Here is a 19,503-nt window from a genome sequence, read left to right as displayed (position 1 = left end):
TTTCCAGCCTGACATTACGAGGGCCTCTTTTTAAAGTGGGAAGCCGCATCTTTTTCCGCCCGCGAGCAAAGGTTCAAGCGGAGTTACAAACCCTGCGCTAATTCTCACTCGAGCCAGGGCCTGGCTGCGGCGGAAGAACGTGCGCAGAGAGGGGCGCGCCTGGCAGGACGTGGCCAAAAGTGGAGTTGCTCCGAGGTGGAAACGCGGCCGAAATGGGCTCACAAGTTGTCCATGTTTGGTCCTGGAGCCGCCCGCGGGCGCGGGCGCGGGGACAGCGCCCCCGAAGAGCGCGGGCTCCGGCGTCCGCAGGAGGAGTTGCCCGGGCCCGGCCGGCGCCCCCGCTCGCCGCGCTTCCCCTCCCGCGTAGCCGCCTCTCCTTTGTCCCCGCGCCCCCACCCCCACCCCGCGTCCCGCCCTCCTGGGGGGCGCCGGCGGCCGCGCGGGGAGGCGGGCCCTGGCCGCGGCGCCACTGGGGCATCCCGGCCCCAGGCCCGCCCTCTGCTCCCGGGACCCGGCCGGCCCGCCCGCGGCCCCGCCCCGTCCCCGCCCGGCCACGTCCCCCGCCGAGGCCGCCCCCTGGCGGGCAGAGCGGGCGCCGGGCTCTCGCGGCGGCGGCGGCGGGCCCGGGGTTGCCATGGTAACCGGCAGCGGCCGCCGCCACAGCAGGGCCGGCCCCAGCGCCAGCGCCGGCCGCGGCTCGGCGCGGCTCAGTGTGGGGGTGAGCGGCGGCGGCGCGGCCCGGCCGGGGAAGCGAGCGCTGCCCGGCGGCCTCAGCATGGAGGACGGCTTCTCGAGCTACAGCAGCCTGTACGACACGTCCTCGCTGCTCCAGTTCTGCAACGGTGAGGGGCGGCGGCCGGCCGGGCGGGGGCCGCGGCGGGGAGCGGGCCGAGGGGCGAGGCCGGGCGGCCGGGGAGGCCGCGCAAAGTTGCGGCGGAGGGGCGCGCGGTTCCCGCCGCCGCGGGCGCATTGTGCTGGGCCGCGCGGGCCCCGGGCTGCGCCTCGCTGCGCCCCCGCCCCGCCCGGCTCCCGCGCCGGCCAGTGCGCGCGGGGCGGCGGGTCCCGGGGAGACCCGAGCGAGCGCACCGGCCGGGCAGCGCGTGGGGTGGCCCGGCCGCCCCGGGGCTCCGGGGACGTGTTGCTTTCTGCCTCCAAACTCACATCTGTTTGGAGATGTCTGGATGAGGAACTCGGAAAACAAATCACTTAATAACAAAACACTCCTTCGAGGATGTGCGCAGTGTTTGTTGCGGATAGACCCCCGGGATCCATTCAGTTCTACTTTGATGGAATCATCCCAGTTTCATGCAATCTAGAGCTTTTTTAACGAACAGGCAAAGGGAACCTGGCTTGAAAGTCTTTCGGCTATTTTGTTTACAGGGTGATGGATTTTTTTTTTTTTTTTTACTGGAAGGAAACATTAATACGGCATCTTAAAAAATATATATAAAATCCTACGTGCTTGAAAGATTTTAGTCTCAACTAACAGGGTTGAAAAAGATGTTCACAGCAGACTGAATATTTTGGTAGACCATGATGTGTGACAATTTATGCACAAAAGTTCACCATACACTGTTTTATATGTTGGATTTATTGCTTTATTAGAGGATCCTGGAAGTTTTGTTTTTTTTTTTTAATGTGTATTTGATAGAATTTGCCCCGATGCAGTCGGAATAATTTGGAACTCTAGATGCTTTGACAACTCGAGCAATTTATTTTGTAATTGTAATTGAGCTTTAGGGGAACTTTCTAGTTATACAACACCTGTCTGCAAATAGGAGCTATTCTCTGTAGCAATAAGATTACTGTGTTGAGTCACCCTCTGTGATGATGTTAATTTCTGCAAAGCTTATCATCTTTTTCTAGGGAGAGTATACATTCTGATAGTTTTGGTAACTTACAATTTTCATATTAATCACGTATGAGCCTTCATTAACTTGATAATGCCCTCTTCAGTGGAATGAAAGAAAGTTTTTGCTCTCTCCAAATTTGACAGCAGTTTCGGAGTTGAAGGCAGATAGAATGTGTCTGCTGGCCCCTGGAATCTCTTATATATAGTTTAGAGCCATGGGAACAGTCTTGCACTCCAAAACACTAAGGAGGTATTTGAGCAGTTGTTTGGGGCCAGTCATTTTGTCTAAATAGCAGTTCAGTCATGAAGTTGACCTGCACATCTATTCGTGTATGTTTTGGTTTTCTGCCTTTTCTTGTTAATTGCTAGTTTAGAGATATTGGTAAGGAATTTTACTGGTAATGGTGTCTAGAAGAAAGTGAAAACCAACTCTTATGTCATATGGCTAACAGTTTAAAGAAAAATGACTTTAAAATAACTAGAATCAAGCAATAAGATCACTTCAAAGTACAATTGAGTCATAACTGTTGAATGGCTTTTCCTAAAATGCTTATAGCTCTGTATTTATTTTTTGGTTGTTTTATTGTTAAAGTTTAAAGGAAGAGTAGCCTATGAGGCAGAAAGGCATGTTAACTGATGATGTCTTTGGCTGTAAAATTTTGATGTAAAATTATTTTCAAGAGGCTTCAATACAAATGAATGCAATTCAGTTTAATTACTATGATGATTCAATTAAAGCAGCAAATCACAGAGACACCCTTTCACCCAGCACTAAACATTTGGATATTTTATTAGCTACATTGGAAAAAAAAGCTTTTTCTTTTTAAATTAGAGATTTACATCACAATGACAAGACTACAACAGTATAATCTGTGAACTCAGAGTTTTAGATGTAGAGCAGCACTTCGTGCTTTTGATGGTGACAGGAACTAAAAAGGCAGAGTTATGTATTAGCTTCAGAAAATACTACCCATACTTCCTACGTGGATGCCTGTCACAGGCAACGTCCTCTCGGTGAGATACAGACAGCCGTTAGTGATATGAATGAGACTGGAGCGAGAGAGGATGTTGTTCTAATGAATGAAACCTCCATCTTCCATTATGGTTTTTTTCCTCACTATCGCTCCTAATTAATTTGTAACGGATATTAAATGTCAACACAGGCAGTATTAGCCTCCTGAAGAGAGACTATGCCTTCTCATCTTTTAGATCCTGGCCCTCTCAGGATCTAAAAGATGTGTGTGTAGAAAGTGTGTGCCATGTTTCTTCTTCAAACTATTTAGAACTCTGTAAAGTGAGCTAGAAATCACAAGCTTCGTTTATTGCCCTAAGTAAAACTACAATAGTTGGAAAGTGGATGAAAGCTATTGTTTCCAAGCCAGCTTCTCATTTGGGAAGTGCCATCCTTTACTCCATATTTCTTCCAGAGGTTTCCTTGGTCGAAGGAAGCATCACCGTCCTCCTTTTTGTAGGAGACTGAGGCTCAAAGAGACTTACTGACTTTAGAAGGTCATACAACCAGTAAAGCTTGGATACCAATGTGAATTTTTTTGTTTTGTTTTAATAATAGCAGTATAGAGATACAATTTACATTCTAAAAATATACACCCTTTTAAAGTGTACATTTAAGTGGCTTTTAGTATATTCACATTATTGTGCAAGCATCAACATTATCTAATTTTAGAACATCTTCATCACCTCCCAGATGAAATCCCAGAACCTACTAGGTCCTGTTCCCCATTCCCCACCGCCCTGGCCCCTGGCAGCCACTAATCTGCTTCCCGTCACCATGGACTCTGCATGTTTAATGTAAATGGAATCTTACAGTATTTGGCCTTCCGTGTCTGGCTTCTTTCGCTTAGCACCATGTTTTAAGGTTCATCCACATTGTAGCACGGGTCTGTATTTCATTCCTTTTTATGACCAAATACTATTCTGTTGTAGGGATAGACCACATTTTATCCATCCACCAGTTGCTAGGCATGTGGGATGGTTCTGCCTTTTGATTATCATGAGTAATACTACTGTGAACATTCATGTCCAAGTTTTTGTGTGAATGTATGTTTTCATTTCTCTTTGGTAGATACCCAGGTGTGGCATTGCTGGGGCGTGTGGTAACTCTGGGTTTACCATTTTTGAGGAACCAGTCTGAATGTTTTGAAATCTAGATAGCAAGTTCTTCTTCTTACACCTTCCAGATACAAGACTGGGGAATCAAGGAACTGGATGAAAGAGGGAAGGAAGTGGGTGGGAGGAACCTAATATTATTGCTGTTTCATTTCTGTGAGTCACTTCTGATACTTTCATCAATCACAGCTCATCAGACCAAGTCAATGCAAAAACAAAAAACAAAAACAAAAAACAAGTTAACCCACATTCTTGCTTAGTTACCATAGTTGATAGAATTTCAGCATTTGAGGGGACCAAAGTGGTGATCTCATCTCATGGTTTACTTTCTTAAGCCTCTGAATGTTTCTTCAAACTACAGCTCACCCAGGAACCCAAATGTAAAGCAGATAAGCGTGGAGCGGCTCTAGCTGAAGTGGTCCTCCTCGCCCGCGCCGTCCTCCACTGGTTCAGTCCACCCATCCCTCCCTGGCTCGAAATCTCTGTTCCACAGCTAGAGAGGAGAGGGATGCTCCAAAGGTTATTCACCTCATGTTTGAGGACTTCCAAGGGACTGGAAACTCACTATCTCTTCATGCAACCCATTCCTTCTTTGTACAGTTCAGACAGTCATTTCCTAAATGCGGTCAACATGTAGCCCAAGTTCTGCCCCTTGGGCCCATAGAGAATAGGTTTTATCTCTTTTCTATGCACTAGGTCATGTTTGAAGACAATTGTGATAGCTCTTTTTCCCGTCTTCTTTCAGCTAAACGTTACCAGTAAAAAAAAAATCCTCAAAAAACACAATTTTAGACCCTCACTCATCCTGGCTTGCCTGATCACTTGTTTTCTTTTGTCTAAATGCCTTTTACAATTTGACAGAACTGAATGCGGTATTCCAAGTACGATTTTTAAACAGAGCAGAGTAGAGCAGGATTCTTCACCTCCCTTATTCTAAAGTCTATACTTCTACTAATGCAGCCCAAGATCATATTAGCCTTTTGCTTGTCACTTCACGTTACCTCTGCTGTTAGTCTTCACCTAAAATTTTGTCTGTTTTACATGTACTGTGGCTAAGCACCCCCCAACTTTTTTTCTTACTTTTTCTTTTCTTTTTGAAGGGGCTTTCTTCCAGTAGGCAGAGCCCTATCAGATTACAACACAATTATAATATGTATTACCATCCTGCAAATAACCCCAATGCTATAGAATATTTCAGCGTTATAATAACATGGAAGTTGGTCACTGCCTTAAAGGTTATGATGCTGACTAACGTCCTTTTTCCATCCTGCCTGGAAAGGCGTCGTGAGAGACCTTATCGGATACCTTGTAAAGCCTATGCATGGTGTGTCTGCAGCTCCCCAGTGTAGCTGGGCTTCTTCACCTGCAGGTGCTACTTCTTAATAACCGTGGCAGGTCAAGTCCCCACTACCTGCAGCTCCCAGTGACATTTTGAAGTCACGATAATAATCTTTTGAAGCTACTTCCATTTTTTTTTCTAGTTTTGAAGTGAAAACTTGTTTTAATTCCTAAGCATTTATATTTGGGGAATTGATAATACTTTATTTAAAATCTTAGCAATATTTTGGCATCTGTAATTCTGATCACTTTCTCAACTCTGGTTATCATAGGATTTTCAGGTTGGCAAATAGCTGGGTTTGAAACAGGATCAAGGAACGCATGTGAGGAAATCATTTGAACTCAACAACATGAAGTCTTTTCAAACCTATTATGTATTCTTATGTGGTGGCAGACGACTGATTTAAGCTTTCTCTGATAGCAAAATCAAAAGAAAATGCTTTTACGGAAAACTGCAGGGCAAGCACCCGTGCCGAGCGAGAATTTCTAATTGGTACACTTGGTGCTCCACCCGGCACAGAACCACAAGCATTTATGACATGATAAACAAACCCAAGCATTTTGGTGGGAAATTCACAAACCGTGTTTCAAAAGTAACCTTCGGTTGGTTATTGTTAATTTCTGAGGTAGAGTAAGCCAGAGAGTCTCTTGAAAAATAAACATTTCAGTTGAGTGGAGGGTGGATAAAGAAATAACAGCTTTCTTTCTACTGTTAGTCTGGTCAAGCTGTAAAACTGGAAGCGTGAAAACCTGAATCACGGACAGCACTGAAAATTGTACATAAAAGCACTGCTTTTTATTAGTGAAGCGGTTTCTCCAAGGGCTTAAAAATCAATGGTATTTTGGACTACTTAGGAAAATCTCTCTCAGGAAAAATACGAGTATTCACCTTTAAAATCCTAGCTTATTAATAGAGGATTTCTAGGATTAGCAAAATATTTTAAATGCCACCAGAAACAGTGAAAATAAAAAGTTTGCTGTAAACTCTAAATACTGTACAATTATCAGTACACCTCCCCCCTCAATGCTCCATGTTCGTCTCACTGGATATTTGACACATAAATTTAATATTCTGCTGAAAGCAGCACATTTGTTTTAATGTCATGTGGGACGGGGGGGAGGGTGTCCTTATGTGCCAGCAGGAGAAAGTACACATCCTTTTGGTTTACTTTAAAGAAAGAGCCCTTTAGAAGTTTATCTCTCTTAAAAGTATTTATTTTTCAGTCAAGAGTTAGGTAGACATACTTCCAATTTTGTTTCCTCTAACACTGTATCTTTACTGGAAAAAACTATGTGTGGAAAACCACATTTTTATAGAGTATTTAGTTGTGTCTTAAAAGGCAATAGCGTATTTATTCTGCCAGATTGCTGGGAAAGATTTAAACACTCTGTCTTGAATAAACTACCCCCACTGTGAAGGGGCAGATTGACCTTTAGGCTTAGATGATGCAAGAGGGCAAAAACGCCAAGCCCAGAGCCTGCCAAGGTGGGGAGTTCCGTAGGAGACCTTGGCTCTTTATAGAGGGAGAGAGGACCAGAGGTGCCAGCCCTCCTGGGGTGGCGGCCAGATCGCCGTGCGGTGTGGTCCGGGAGCGGCCGTGTCCTTGGTTCTGTGCCCTCTGGAGGGGAAGGCATCATTGTCCTGATGGGGCCATTATTCCCACCAATAACCTTTCAAGGACAACGAGCAGCTCACAGTTAAAGATAATGAGGATAGAGATGGTGAGGCGAGTATTCGCGGGGAGTGGGGACTTGAAGTTCACTTGGCCGATGGAGTCGATTTAAGGTGAATACATTGCACACGGGACAGTGAAGCATGTTTAAAACATGGTCTTCCCCAGAAACATTAGATTTCCCTGGTCATCATCCACCAGCCCTCTCTCCCCTGCCCTCCCATCTCCATGGCCTATAGGTTCTGCTCCCCAAGTATCTAATAATTCCTTCCTCTGCCTTAGCTCAGACCCTCGTCAGTTCTCATCTGGGGTGGTTGTAAAACCAGCAGCCCCAACTAGCCTTTCTGCCTCCAGGCTCAGTTCCCTTTTTATTGAGTTGAGTACCCACCGCACTGGTTATTGCACTGATCTGAGGGTCCCAGCAACACCCCGGCGCCACATGTCCTTGCATTCAGCAGACTGCATTGCTCTTTGGGAACTGGGCACTCAGCATCACATCCACAGTTAGTTGTTTAATGACCCCAGGAATAGATGGTACCAAGAAAAAGGGTAAGGAGTGTTACTGGGCATCAGACTAAGGAAGGCCCGCTTGAGCTCTTTCCTGGATGTGTGGAAGTCACTCACTGAAAGGGGGTGGGGAGAGGGTGGGCAGAAGAACATTCCATTCAGAGTAGGAAGCTCTGAGGGGGCGAAGGACCTTTTGGAAATTGAAATAAAGCCTCATGTGGTGCAGGAAAAAGGAGCAAAGCAAAAAAAGAAAGAAAAAGGAGCAAAGCTTGAAATGAGGCTGGGAGGGGGGCATCCTGTGGGGCCTTTTGGCCACATTGAGGAGTTTGGTCTCATTTCTAATGAGCAGAGAGAATGTGGTGGAGGATTTTGAGGCAAGAGAGTGCCGTGGTCAGATTTGCAGGGATTTTGAAGGATGGCTCTCCCTGCAATGTGGAGTGGGGCCAGGGAGGCTGGCGTGTGAATCCAGGGAGAGGTGGTGCTGATTAGGGGCTAACCTCACCTGGACTTAAGTCATTAGGCGTGGAGAGGAGGGGGAATCCAGGATGCTACCCAGGCTCCTGACTCATCCATCCAAGTGAGCAGCATGGGCCGAGACAGAAGGAGCTAGAAGGTTGGGGAGGCGGACAGTGGTTCAGTTGCGGCTTGTGGGGCATGAGGGACGGATGGGACATAGAAGCCAAGGGGCTGAGTAGGCTGCAGGCTGCAGGCTGCAGGGACTGGAGTCGGGAGACGTCTGGACTAGAGATAAAAAGTTTGAGAGCCCTCAATGTGTAGATGGTAACGGAATCCCACGGCGCAAGTGAGCTCACCTAAGGTGAAATTAGATGCTTGGAATGCTCCTCTGGGAAGATAGACCTGATCTGGGAAGCAGCCTCCTGTTTGAAAGTCTTCAGGGCCCCTCCCTCCCCTTTGGCACCCAAGGCCCTCAGGCTGCCTGTCTCAGCCAACCCCCAGCTCCTTCACCTGCCGCCACCCCTGGCTCCTGAGTGTGGTGAGGTGTCCTTGGTGGCCCCCAAACCTCTGTCATCACATTACCCCAGAGGCCTGGCGTGGTGGTTTATTTTCAGAGCCCCTGTTAGGCCATCATCACTTTCCGGGCGGAGCCTGCCCCTGGTGGGTCCCTGGTGAATATCGTTTGAGTGAAATCAGAGCCCATCTGCTGTGTCTTACACCAGAGTGCCCCACCTGTCGCAGGTGTGTGCTAAGTTGGGTTAAACAGGGAAGGCACTCCTACCACTTTTCTGTCTGCTTGAAATAATGTGTGTGTGTGTGTATATATATTGTATTACATCTCACATACAAATCTACACACGCATACGTATTTGGACACCTGTCACAGGTATGTGTATACACATGCACATACACGTGACATTTAACTCTCTCCCTCATCAAAGAACCAGTAGACTTGGACATTGGAAGAGAAGGCTTTGCAGGTGAGGAAACGTTACAGGGAGAACCCAGGAACAATTGAACGTGGGACAGTGAGGAGACTGGCTGAGGGGACCCAAACTCATCTGCACAAATAAGGAAGTCTCGAGCTGGACACTGGTCCACTTGAATCAAAAAGTAGAAACATTTGCAAAAAGCATTTGGTGGTTTAACGGGCTTAAAGCAAATTATTTTCAGCCAAAGTAATTGACACAGTGAAGTAGTTCTTGGCAAAACTAGCATTCTTAGCAGCAAAAAAAGATCTGACTGTTAAATCAGCCCCCGACAGTTATTTGGTGTAACAAGAATTTTGCCATTCTTAGAAAAATATGCTCCAGTGGAGAAGCAGTTGGGCAGAGTTGGGACTGTCCTATGCTGTAGCATTGCTACACATTTTAGCCCCAATTATCGTCTTAAACAGTTGAAAATCCTTAGATGATACTTTGTGTAACATCAAGTTACTTGCAGTGCTTAACCATCCCATGTGTAAAACGTGGTGACCACTCCCCGGGGACCGTACGGAGCTGTAATAAAGATACCGAGCTGTTAGCCTGGCTCCGCCGAATTAGTCCTTTAGAGAATAATGAAGCAGGATTGCCCACACTCCACTGCTCTCAAAGACTGAAATCTGGCTCCATGTGTCATCTCTTTGCCTTCCTTGAAAATGGCCTTGTATTGAGTTGATATAATTTAATTATATCAAAATATGTGTTCAGACTGCATCTTGTACTTAATTACAGCTCTAACACCACACAGTTGTTATTTCCCAACAAGAGCTTGTGCTTCTCCAAGGTAGGGGCTGCATTCCATTCGTCTTTCTCTCCCCAGTGTGGGGCAGCTAGTGTGTGTGTGTGTGTGTGTGTGTGTGTGTAGCAGCAGGGGAGGAGAGGGAGATGTAGCCAGTGCTGGAGGGCTCACCAGGCAACCTCCAGTGTCAGTGGTCCAGGCACTGACAGGTTTCCCCTGTTTAATCCTCACTACACCCCTCTGAGGTGGCTGTTATGGTCATCAGCATTGTGACCTGTGAGCCCCCAGCATTTACATAACTTGCCAAGGTCCCCTGGCTAGTCCTTTTCAAGAACTGGAGTTTGAACCCCGGAGTCTGCCTCCATGGTCCACAGCCTACTAGGTGCTCATTTGTGTGGTTTTTTGTATGTGTGTGTTTGATGGTGGTTTTTTTTCTTTTTTGCTTTTGTTTTTGTTTGTTTGTTTTGGGAGGGTAATTAGGTTTATTTATTTATCTTTAGTGCAGGTACTGAGGATTGAACCCAGAACCTTGTGCATGCATTCTGCCACTGAGCTATACCCTCCCCAACTGATTTGTGTTTGATGAATGACTGATGGATCAAAAAATGGGACAGATCACAGACTTGAAGGGGTATGGGAGGTGGTTTTAGTCGGCCCCTTGCTTCTGGGCGAGGCCACACCCTAGTTACTAGCTCAGATCTGTGTTCCCTCCACTGGATTGCTGTGGGTGTCTCGGAATGACTTTCCCTGTCTTCACCCATGTTTCCCTTCAAATCACAGCACTTCTGCACTTTCTATAGCAGGAATCTCATTTATCTCTGAGTTGCCCAAAGTCCTGAGGAAGTTCCCACTGCTCTGAAGATGCAGGGCCGAGTCTGTGAACGGCCCCCCGCCCACTTCCTGACCCGGGCGGCCCCTCCTCCTAGGTGCCCTTTGATGCTGTCATCTGGACTTCAGGTGACATCTGAACTTGCCGGGTCGGCTTACGTGTGTTCCCACATGCTGTGCCCCTGCCTCCCTGCAGTGACCCTTCCCCAGACCCCACCTTTACAGCCCAGCTCCGTGCCTGGGGCCCTCCTGGGCTTGGCTTTAATTTAGGTGCAGTTCACTGGGGGCCCCACGCGGGTGCCCCGAGTCTCAGCGCACCGCAAACCTCGATTCCCCACCCCACCCCTGGAAAGCACCGTGGGCCCTCAGCACCTGTGTACTGAATGAAATAGTGAGTCATTTCAGAGTGGAAATGTTAAGCGGTCATTTGGGTCTGGTAACTGCCCACTTAGGAAGTTCACCGTGCTCTGTGAGCAGCCCGCTGCACTGCGGTAACCGGCTAGTGATGAAGCAGTCCGCTCTTTCCGTCAACAGGTCCAGTGCTTTCCGTGTTTCTCCAGCAGCCTCGCTCCATTCATTATTCTCCTGCTTTTCCAGAACCCGTTTTTAGTTTTTAATTGTGGGAAGATACACATAGCATGTAATTTACCACCTTAACCGTTTTCCAGTGTTCAGTTCCGTGGCATTAAGCACATTCACATGGTTGTGCAACCATCACCACCATCCGTCCACAGAACTCTTTTCATCTTGCAAAAATGCAACTCTGTTCCCACTAAACAGTAAATCCCTTTCTTCCCTCCCCCGGCCGCTGGCCCCCTCCATCCAGTTTCTGTCTCTATGAATTTGACTCCTCTAGGAACCTCGTATGAGTGGAATCACACAGTATTTGTCCTTTTGTAACTGGCTTTTTTCCCTTGCAGAACCTTTTTTATTTTTTATTTATTTTTTGGGGGGGGGGAGAAATTAGGTTTACTTATGTATTTATTTATTTAATGGAGGTACTGGGGACTGAACCCAGGACCTCGTGCATGCTAAACATTCACTCTACCACTGAGCTATACCCCCCACTGCACAGAACCTTTTTTAAAACTATAGTTTTATGAGTCACAGAATCCCAGACCAAACAGTGTCTGACTAAGGGTTCAAAGCCAGGTGCAAGAAGAGGGCGGTCATTACCTCGAAGTTCAAGGCTGTCAGAGTCCCTGCTGGGGCGTCACCGGGTCACACCCACTTGTGGTACCAGCAGCTCCGCTCAGCCTGTGTAAAGTCTAAGCACTTTATCTCTGGAATCCCTGTAATAAGAAATGTGTTCTTTTCCCCAAGTTAGCATCAGTCCAAGTCCAGGCTCAAGAAGGGTGGTGCAGAATCCTGGAAACGGCTCAGACGCCAAACTGCCTCATACACCATCAACCAGCAACAAAGGTCACTCTGACAAACAAGAGAATGGTGACAAGTGTCTAAGCTCTCTTAGGAATGGGGGGGTGGAGTTGGGGTGGAAAAAATTTTAGAGCAGTTTAGAAAGATGATGAGGGGCATATGTTTGCTCACGAAATTCCATGACATGTGCCTTCTGATCACCAATAGCGTGCATTCTCTCTCAGCTAGCTAAGAATCCAAGAAAGGAAACAGCAGATGTGATACCCACGATCTAGGAAGGATCTGGGCTGGAGTCTTGGAATATCTCTGAGTTTTTGTTGGTTTTTTTTTTTTTTTTTAAAGATAAGCTGTTGCGCATTTGGCACAATCTGCTGACATGAACGTCTGATTGGAGCATCGCGTTTGCAGAACTGTTTAAAAAGATGAGCTGGCGTAGGCTACACATGTCCACAATGAATCACTAACTCCTGGGAATTAGCACGAGAGATTACGTGCATTTCTCTCAAGATCCTCTGTAGTCTATCACCAGATTACACCCCCCAGGTTCAAAGCATGGCTTTTGAGACAGATAGCTCTGGGTTTGGATTTTTTAAAATTTTTTATTGCAGTGTAGTCGATTTACAATGTTGTGTTAGTTTCTGGTTAGAACATGGTGACTCAGTTGTACGTACATATATTCCTTTTCATATTCTTCTTCATTATGAGCTATTACAAGGTATTCAGCATAGTTCCCTGTGCTCTACAGCAGGACCTTGTTGTTTATCTGTTTTATATATAGTTGTTGGTATCTGGGTTCGAATCTTGAGTCTGCCAGTTATGAAGAATAAACACCCTGACCCCACTCTCCTCCCTGCCTCCCTGCCACCTGCTGCCCTGTGTCCCACTGGGCAAACCCAAAGGAGCCAGGGAGCAGGGGACCACGTTACACCCCTCACCCCTCCCGGGGAGGACAGAGTAGGGTCTGGAAGACAAGCACGAGAGGTCCAGTGGTGTTGTCTAGACTCAAGATGTCAGTATTTATTAAGGTGTCTCCTAGGTCCTGATGCCACATAGGCATCCAGTACGTGCTGGATTTGGGGTCTCACCACACCCCTCTGTCTGCTGGGTGCGTCTCTTTTCCAGTATGCCAGGAATCCCTGCGGCTCTGTGGTCAGCCCTTATCAATCCTTATTGCCTCCTGTTTCCACACTGAAGTACAGTTCATCCTGGGGGCCTGTCTCCTGGGTGAGATGTTCCCTGGTCTATCCAGGGTCCTTGGTCTTTCCTCTTCATTTCCAATTTTTTTTTCTTTTTCTTTCTTTCTTTTTTTTCCATTTCCAAATGTTGATACTTCCACTGCTAGCTGGTGCTTGGCCATTCCATCTTGCGTTATGGTTATCTGTTGAAGCCTTTGTTTCCACCCCCAGCTAGCACACTTCTTGAGGGTGGGGACCCCGTATTGTGTTTTTGTTTTGCTTCCTTCCGTTGCTCTGCACAGCGCCTCCGTTATAGCATGTGTCTAATAGATGCTTGTCGAATGAAAAATCAAATACTAAAATTAGACAGAGGGCCGTGCTATCTTTAAAGTATCATGAAAGTCAAAGGGAGGACTTCCTGATTCTGAAAAGCGTTTCAGTATTACCAGAAACACTTCTTCATTGTTGACAGCAGTGAAATAACTCAGAGTCACATGTAGCAAAGCCCCTGAGTTACTGTAGAGTGGAATCAGTGTAGGAGCTTACAGCATTCATGGATTATGCATCTTTGTGTCCATACTTGGCGAAAAACAATGTATACACACACACACACACACACACACACACACACACACACACACACACACATTTTGTCTTGTTTATGTACCTCTTCTTTTTGTTTGTTTGAAATGGCCTCTCAGCACAGGCCAAGCACTGTAGTTTGTTCTCACATTGGAGGGATTTACTGAGAGACACTACAGTTTACACAAAACCACGTGTGCGGGACACTGTAGGCTAAGGGGTTCTTCAGGAGTGGCTTTTACACACTGTTTTCATCTCATTTACTGACCTTAAAACATAACCCAATGTAAAACGATCTCCGCTCTAGTTTTTTTTCATAGTTTTAAAAGCGCCTTCAGATCTGTTTCTCACTTAATTCTTACACCCAAACTCTAACGTAGGTTGGCTAAATACTGTTTATCACGTTCATGCTAGAGGGGTGAGAGCCATTAGATGCCTGACGGGTGCTAAGTTCCTTCACCAGGGCCGCACGGTTCAGGGAGTGACAGATCCCAAACCCGGGTCTCCTGACAAAACCCAGGGTTCTCTGTTTTTCTTATCTTTTTTTAACTTAAAAAAAAATTTTTTTTAAATTGCAGTACAGTCAGTTACAGTGTGTCAGTTTCTGGTGCACAGCACAGTGTCCCAGCCATGCACACACATACATATACTTACTTTCATGTTCCTTTGAGTGGTCCCACGTCACCTTCTGTATGTAGTATCTGCATTGACCTGGTAATTTACTTTCATAAGAGCACTTAACTCTCTTTAACAAGAAAATGCGATATAGATAATTGCATCTTTTATTCTGCAAATTTTGCAGTCATTGCTGTTGTTTTCCTGGCCCTTGAAAAAATTCTTTATACATATGCCTTGCTTTTAGAGCATTCAAAAATCTAGGTGGTTAAAAAGTAAGCCACTACCAAAAAAAAAAAAAAGCCACTGCAAATTGTTTACAGGATTCTGTGGCGTTTTCTTAAAGCTGTAAACTTCCTTATCAACTTAAATATCCTATTTACCAAATGTTGTCCTTGTTCTCCAGGGTCATACCCTGGCTAAAGTGCCTTGCTTTTTTTCTTTTTCTTTTTTAAATTCCTTTTCTCCCTCAAGTTATCTTAAAGAGGTGGGGAAGCTGCTGACTTTGCAGCAGAACCTCTTGCTTGTGTGGCTTTCCATTCCGGCTGAAGGGTGGGCTGAAACGTGCCAAGAAGTTGTGTCCAGTGGTCTGACAGGTGCCCTGGCCAGCCCTAGGCTGGGCTCTGCCTGTTTGTCTCAAGCATTGTGTTTGTCTCAGATGCCTTCGGATCCCATGGCCTGAGGGAGAGCTAGCTTCCAGCTCAGCCCCTAATCCCTTATCTGTGATTTTAAAATCCAGAAGTCTCTGCAAACCAAATGTTTTTTGGTAACTCCATTCTTAGGCTTGGCCTGATCTGACATCGTTTGAAGGGGAGGGAAAAAACCTCCCCTAAATTGAAGCATGTGGCTTTTAATGGTTTATATGTATTTTCAGATGAAAGTTCTTTCACTTTTCGATAGGGCTATTTTTGAGTGTGATTAGGGCCCTGCCCCAGCCCCTTCTGGGGATGTTGGGTAATATATGGCACATGCCCCCTGCTTTGGTTCTAAGATCAGAACCCGAATTCAGAAGCCTGCCAGGCCCCAGGGGTTTGGGGGAATGGTTTGTGGGCCAGTGGGACTTGATGGCCAAGGTGGCCCTTGCCCAGGGCGGTTCCTGTTGGGACTGTGTCCGTGCACACTGGTCCGATGCTTGACTGACTTTTTCAGTGGAAAGCCTGGCTTGTAGTGGATGGTGCCCCTGGGGGAGCCATATGGCCCTTGTATGGCAGTCATGTGTCACAGCGCCCCTCGGGCCAGCCAGCTGCCTGCAGAGCCAGGTGGCCAGATGTGCCGAGGTTTGTCCTGGGAAAGCAAAGTTCAGGGACAGTCCATTGACTTGACCAAATTCATCACCCCTCCGTCCCTCCCCCACTTCCTTCCACAGGAATCTGTGTCGACTGTTAACAGGCCTGGCTCTTGGCTTGTGAAGAGGAACGGTGATACCTCACATCTGCGTAGTATCTACAGGCTCGTTTGCTGTGGTTTCTCATCCCGCGCCCCCAGCAGCTCTGGCACCAGGAGGACTGGCCTCTGTCACAGCCAGGCGACTGGGACCGTAGCAGCTTCCTGGGGTCGCACAGCTGTCAACTGGCAGAGCCCGGCCTCGTGCTTTTCCTTCTCTGCCACCTTCAGTGGCCTCAATGTTATGTGTTGGCTCAAACCCAGTTTCTACCTTCTAGGTCTCACCTCTCCAAAACCCAGTCAAGTGACGTGGTGGCTCTTTTCCACGTTCCTGGGATGAATCATTCAGTCTTCACGCACCTCTGGTTTCTATGCCCTGATTGGGCCTCCTGATCCTTGCAAGCAAAATTGATATGTATCATATAATATCACTTATTTGTGGAATCTAAAAAAATTACACAAATGAACTTGTTTACAAAACAGAAACAGACTCATAGAGAAAGCAAACTTATGGTTAAAAAACTAGTAAACTAATTTTTAAAAATTATTTCATCTTTTTAAAATTACTTGATCTACCGTTAAAACAGTTTGTAACGAAAAGAATGGAGTCTGTTAGCACGCACAGCAGCACTAGGCTAGGAGCCAGGAGACGAGGCTAAACGGCCCTTCGGCCACTTGTGCTCTAGAGCAGGGGGCTCATGAATTCATTTACTAAACCCAGAAATAATGACTTCTAAAGCCTTGAATGCCAGCTGAGGATAAATTATGCCAATGGTGGTTTCTCACATATACTCAGATTTTGCGAAGATAAAGCTATACATTGCATGTATATTAAAAACACGATCCATGTGTCTGTGCCTTGTGCACAGCAGGACTCCTGACCACAAGGCGAAGTATTCCTCATGCTTCTCCGTTCCCACCTCCAGACGCCTGTCAGGGGTCCCCCCACAGAGCTTCTTCCCATGTCTTGGGGATCACCTCCTAACCTTCTTTCCACATGCTCCTTCCTGACATCCTCAAGACCACAGCCTCTGTTGTCTTTGAGAACGAGTGTTGCCCCGCTCACTCAGTGGACAGTAAATGGCTGTTGGAGTTAGTACAACAGAGGGCCGTATGGTTGGTCATGGGGGCAGTTTGGGCTGACTGGCATTGTCAGTGCTCCTTGGCAGGTGTGGCAGCCCGGCCCCTCGGTCACCTGTGCCTGGGGGCATGGACAGAGCTCTGTCCTCATGACACCAAAACAGCTGCGTAGAGGCTGAGAAAGCAGTCAGTCACTGAGTCCCTTCTAACCGAAATCTAACAGTGTAGATTTCAGGCACCATCCAGCTGTAGGTTCTCCTTTGACACAGAGTAACTAGAAACAGGAACTGTGAAGCTGGGCTGGTCTACAAACCATGCGGCCCTTTGGAGGGACCACACGGCATGCAGGTGGCTGTGGGGCTGTCTTTCCTGCAGGGACCTTCTCAGGGACCCTTTCTGCTTGCATTCTGTGCTTCCAGGGTCTGCGTGCTCTTCCCTCCCTGTACAATGGGCGCTGCCATTTGTCTGGTTCAGGGGTTTCCTCCATATGGAAGAGACTCTAAGTGTCAAGATTTAGGGCCGGTTTGAAGTGGGAGGAGGTGGGAAGGGGAGACAGACATCCCTGCAGGGTTGCTGTTTCAAGGGTCATGGAAATAAAAACCTTTCTCCTAAATAGTTTGTGTGGAGTTCCCAGTGACTGGCGTCTCAGTTACCAACTGCTTTGTTACAATTTGCTTTTCTTGGGTGAAACATTCTTACATGGTTTTTTTTAAAGCAAGTGAAGGGATGAAGGATGTAGTGTTTCTAAGTGTAATAGTTCTCTCTCCTGCTCCCAGGAGCGGGGAGTGGGCAGAAGGGCCATGAGCCAGAGGAGCTCTAATTTACTCCGCCAAAATGTCGGTTCCACACCCTGGCAGCTCCACATCTTACCCCTGAAGGCTGAATGAATTAGTTGCCACTGTTGGAAAAGAAGGGCCCCATTTGGCCCAGGAATCTTCATTTGTTACCTTTCTGGGGGAAGATGATTAACCTGGTTATGCTGAACAAACCAATTGTGGGTGTGGCTGAACCAGTTCTGTGTGCTTTGAAATACCAACCCTGTCAATGTCATGTTTCTCCATGGGTGACAACAAATGTCAGTCTCTTACAAGAGAAATACTGGCTTCCGATTTGAGGGGAAACAAATAAAACAGGCGATTTCCTGTTTTTTTTCCAATCTTCAAGGCAAAAATTCAAATGCCCTAGCTTACACATTTATATGGGTTTGTTGGTTGGTTGGTTATAGAAAAGATAACCTGGTAGATTATCAGGGCCAACAAAAATAACTACCTTTATCTGTTACAAAATACAGAGATGTAAGAACACAGTAAATTACGCATATACAACCCAAAGTAAAAACTAATCACCAACTAAAATTAGTGAAAATCTAGGCAAATTGAATAGTTCTGTTCAGGCGCTGGAAGATGCGACCCAGAATCCCTTTCTAACCTCCTGGGAGGTTGCTGATGCCCGATCGGCTGCCCCGACACTGAAGCTGCTGCCGAGACCCTTCTCAGGAGCCCAGGGCTTCAAGGGCCTGCAAGCTGTGAGCCCAGGGTCTACGCCGGATGGGGAAGGTCCCTGTGCTTGACACACTCGTAGCCTTCAGCTGTGTTTTGTGTTACTGTCACCCTTAGGAGTTGACACTGATGATGCAGAGCTGTTGTTTTCATGAAGACCTGGAGATGGGAAGGACTTAAGAGGGATTCAGGGTGGAAGTTCATCTTTTTAAAAAAGAATCCCAAAAGAAGGTCAGATGAGGCAATTTTATTATAAAGCATTTAAAAAAATTAGTTGGTCATTAAACTATGAAAGAAAGAATGGGTTATATAAAGGATTGTGTTAACAGAGTTAAAGCTGTTTCACAGAATGCAGAGGCTTCCCGTCCCCTCCCCCCGTGGTGAATCCCACCCCAGTGGATGATTAGCTCAGAGCCAAGTAGACACCTGCCCTTTCCTGCTCCCCCAGGTCAGGACTGCACCTCTAGTGAGGGCAGCTGTCTTGCAGGTGTGTGTCGGTGGTCGTCGTTCTAGCAAAGTCAGCCTCCGTGTGAGTGACTTCGTGCCATACGCCACGCTAGGTCTCCGTGCTCTTTGCTCTTCACTGCCATCCTGTGGGGGCAGGTTGGGTTACCCCCAGTTTAAGACCGCATTGCTGAGCCTCAGAGAGGCAGAGTCACACAGCTAGGGAGGAGCAGAGCCTGTATTCAGCCTCTGGTTCGTTTGATTCCTGAATGCCCCACGTTTCATGGTTTGGGCGTTGTCTGTCGTGTTGGTATTGGTGGGCGTGCATTTTCTCTGGTGCTTAAATGGAGATCTGTGAAGCTTTGTTTTAAAAACAAACTGTACACCTTCTACTAAGGTAATGAAACGCCCCCTTATTGTGCCCCAATGAACATTGATTTATTTATGCAAAATCTAACATGATCTGTTTTTACCCCCGACAGTGGTTTCTTTTTGTTTGTCTGTGTTGACGATGAGGCTGAATGGGTATTTATCTCAGCCAAACTGCAGCAGCCCTTTGTAATACTTCCTGTACTTGAGAAGAGCGGCTTTGGGTAGCAGAGCTGGAGCTGGTGGAGCAGCTCGGAGGTGGTCAGTGGAGGAGCATTTCCGAGTTGCTCTGGCTGGGTTTTCGTAACCTGGGAGGACCTTCAGGGTGTTTGCGATGTCTCTTCTTTACCTTTGTGATTTAAAGGGTGAACCACGTTGGTGACACTGGCATTGCTTCTGTTGTAGAGGCTCCCACAAGATAAGAATCTGGTAGGATTAAGAATGTGGGGGTTCCTGCAAAGCAAGAACTTCCAGTG

General features: G+C 46.9%; 1 protein-coding gene across 1 annotated transcript in view; it reads left to right on the top strand.

The window, feature by feature from the left end:
• Positions 1-216: 216 nt before the first annotated feature.
• Positions 217-19,503, top strand: part of EML1 (EMAP like 1) — a 116,872-nt gene continuing 97,585 nt past the window's right edge. Inside the window, 2 exon segments of the mRNA XM_074365046.1 lie at positions 217-750; positions 752-842. Coding sequence (XP_074221147.1) covers positions 232-750; positions 752-842 — 610 coding nt within the window. The 5' untranslated portion in view covers positions 217-231.

This window comes from Camelus bactrianus, chromosome 6 (assembly GCF_048773025.1).
Source record: "Camelus bactrianus isolate YW-2024 breed Bactrian camel chromosome 6, ASM4877302v1, whole genome shotgun sequence".
Taxonomy (NCBI): domain Eukaryota; kingdom Metazoa; phylum Chordata; class Mammalia; order Artiodactyla; family Camelidae; genus Camelus; species Camelus bactrianus.
Note: the sequence above shows the minus strand (reverse complement) of the source record. Positions and strands in the feature narration are given on the sequence as shown.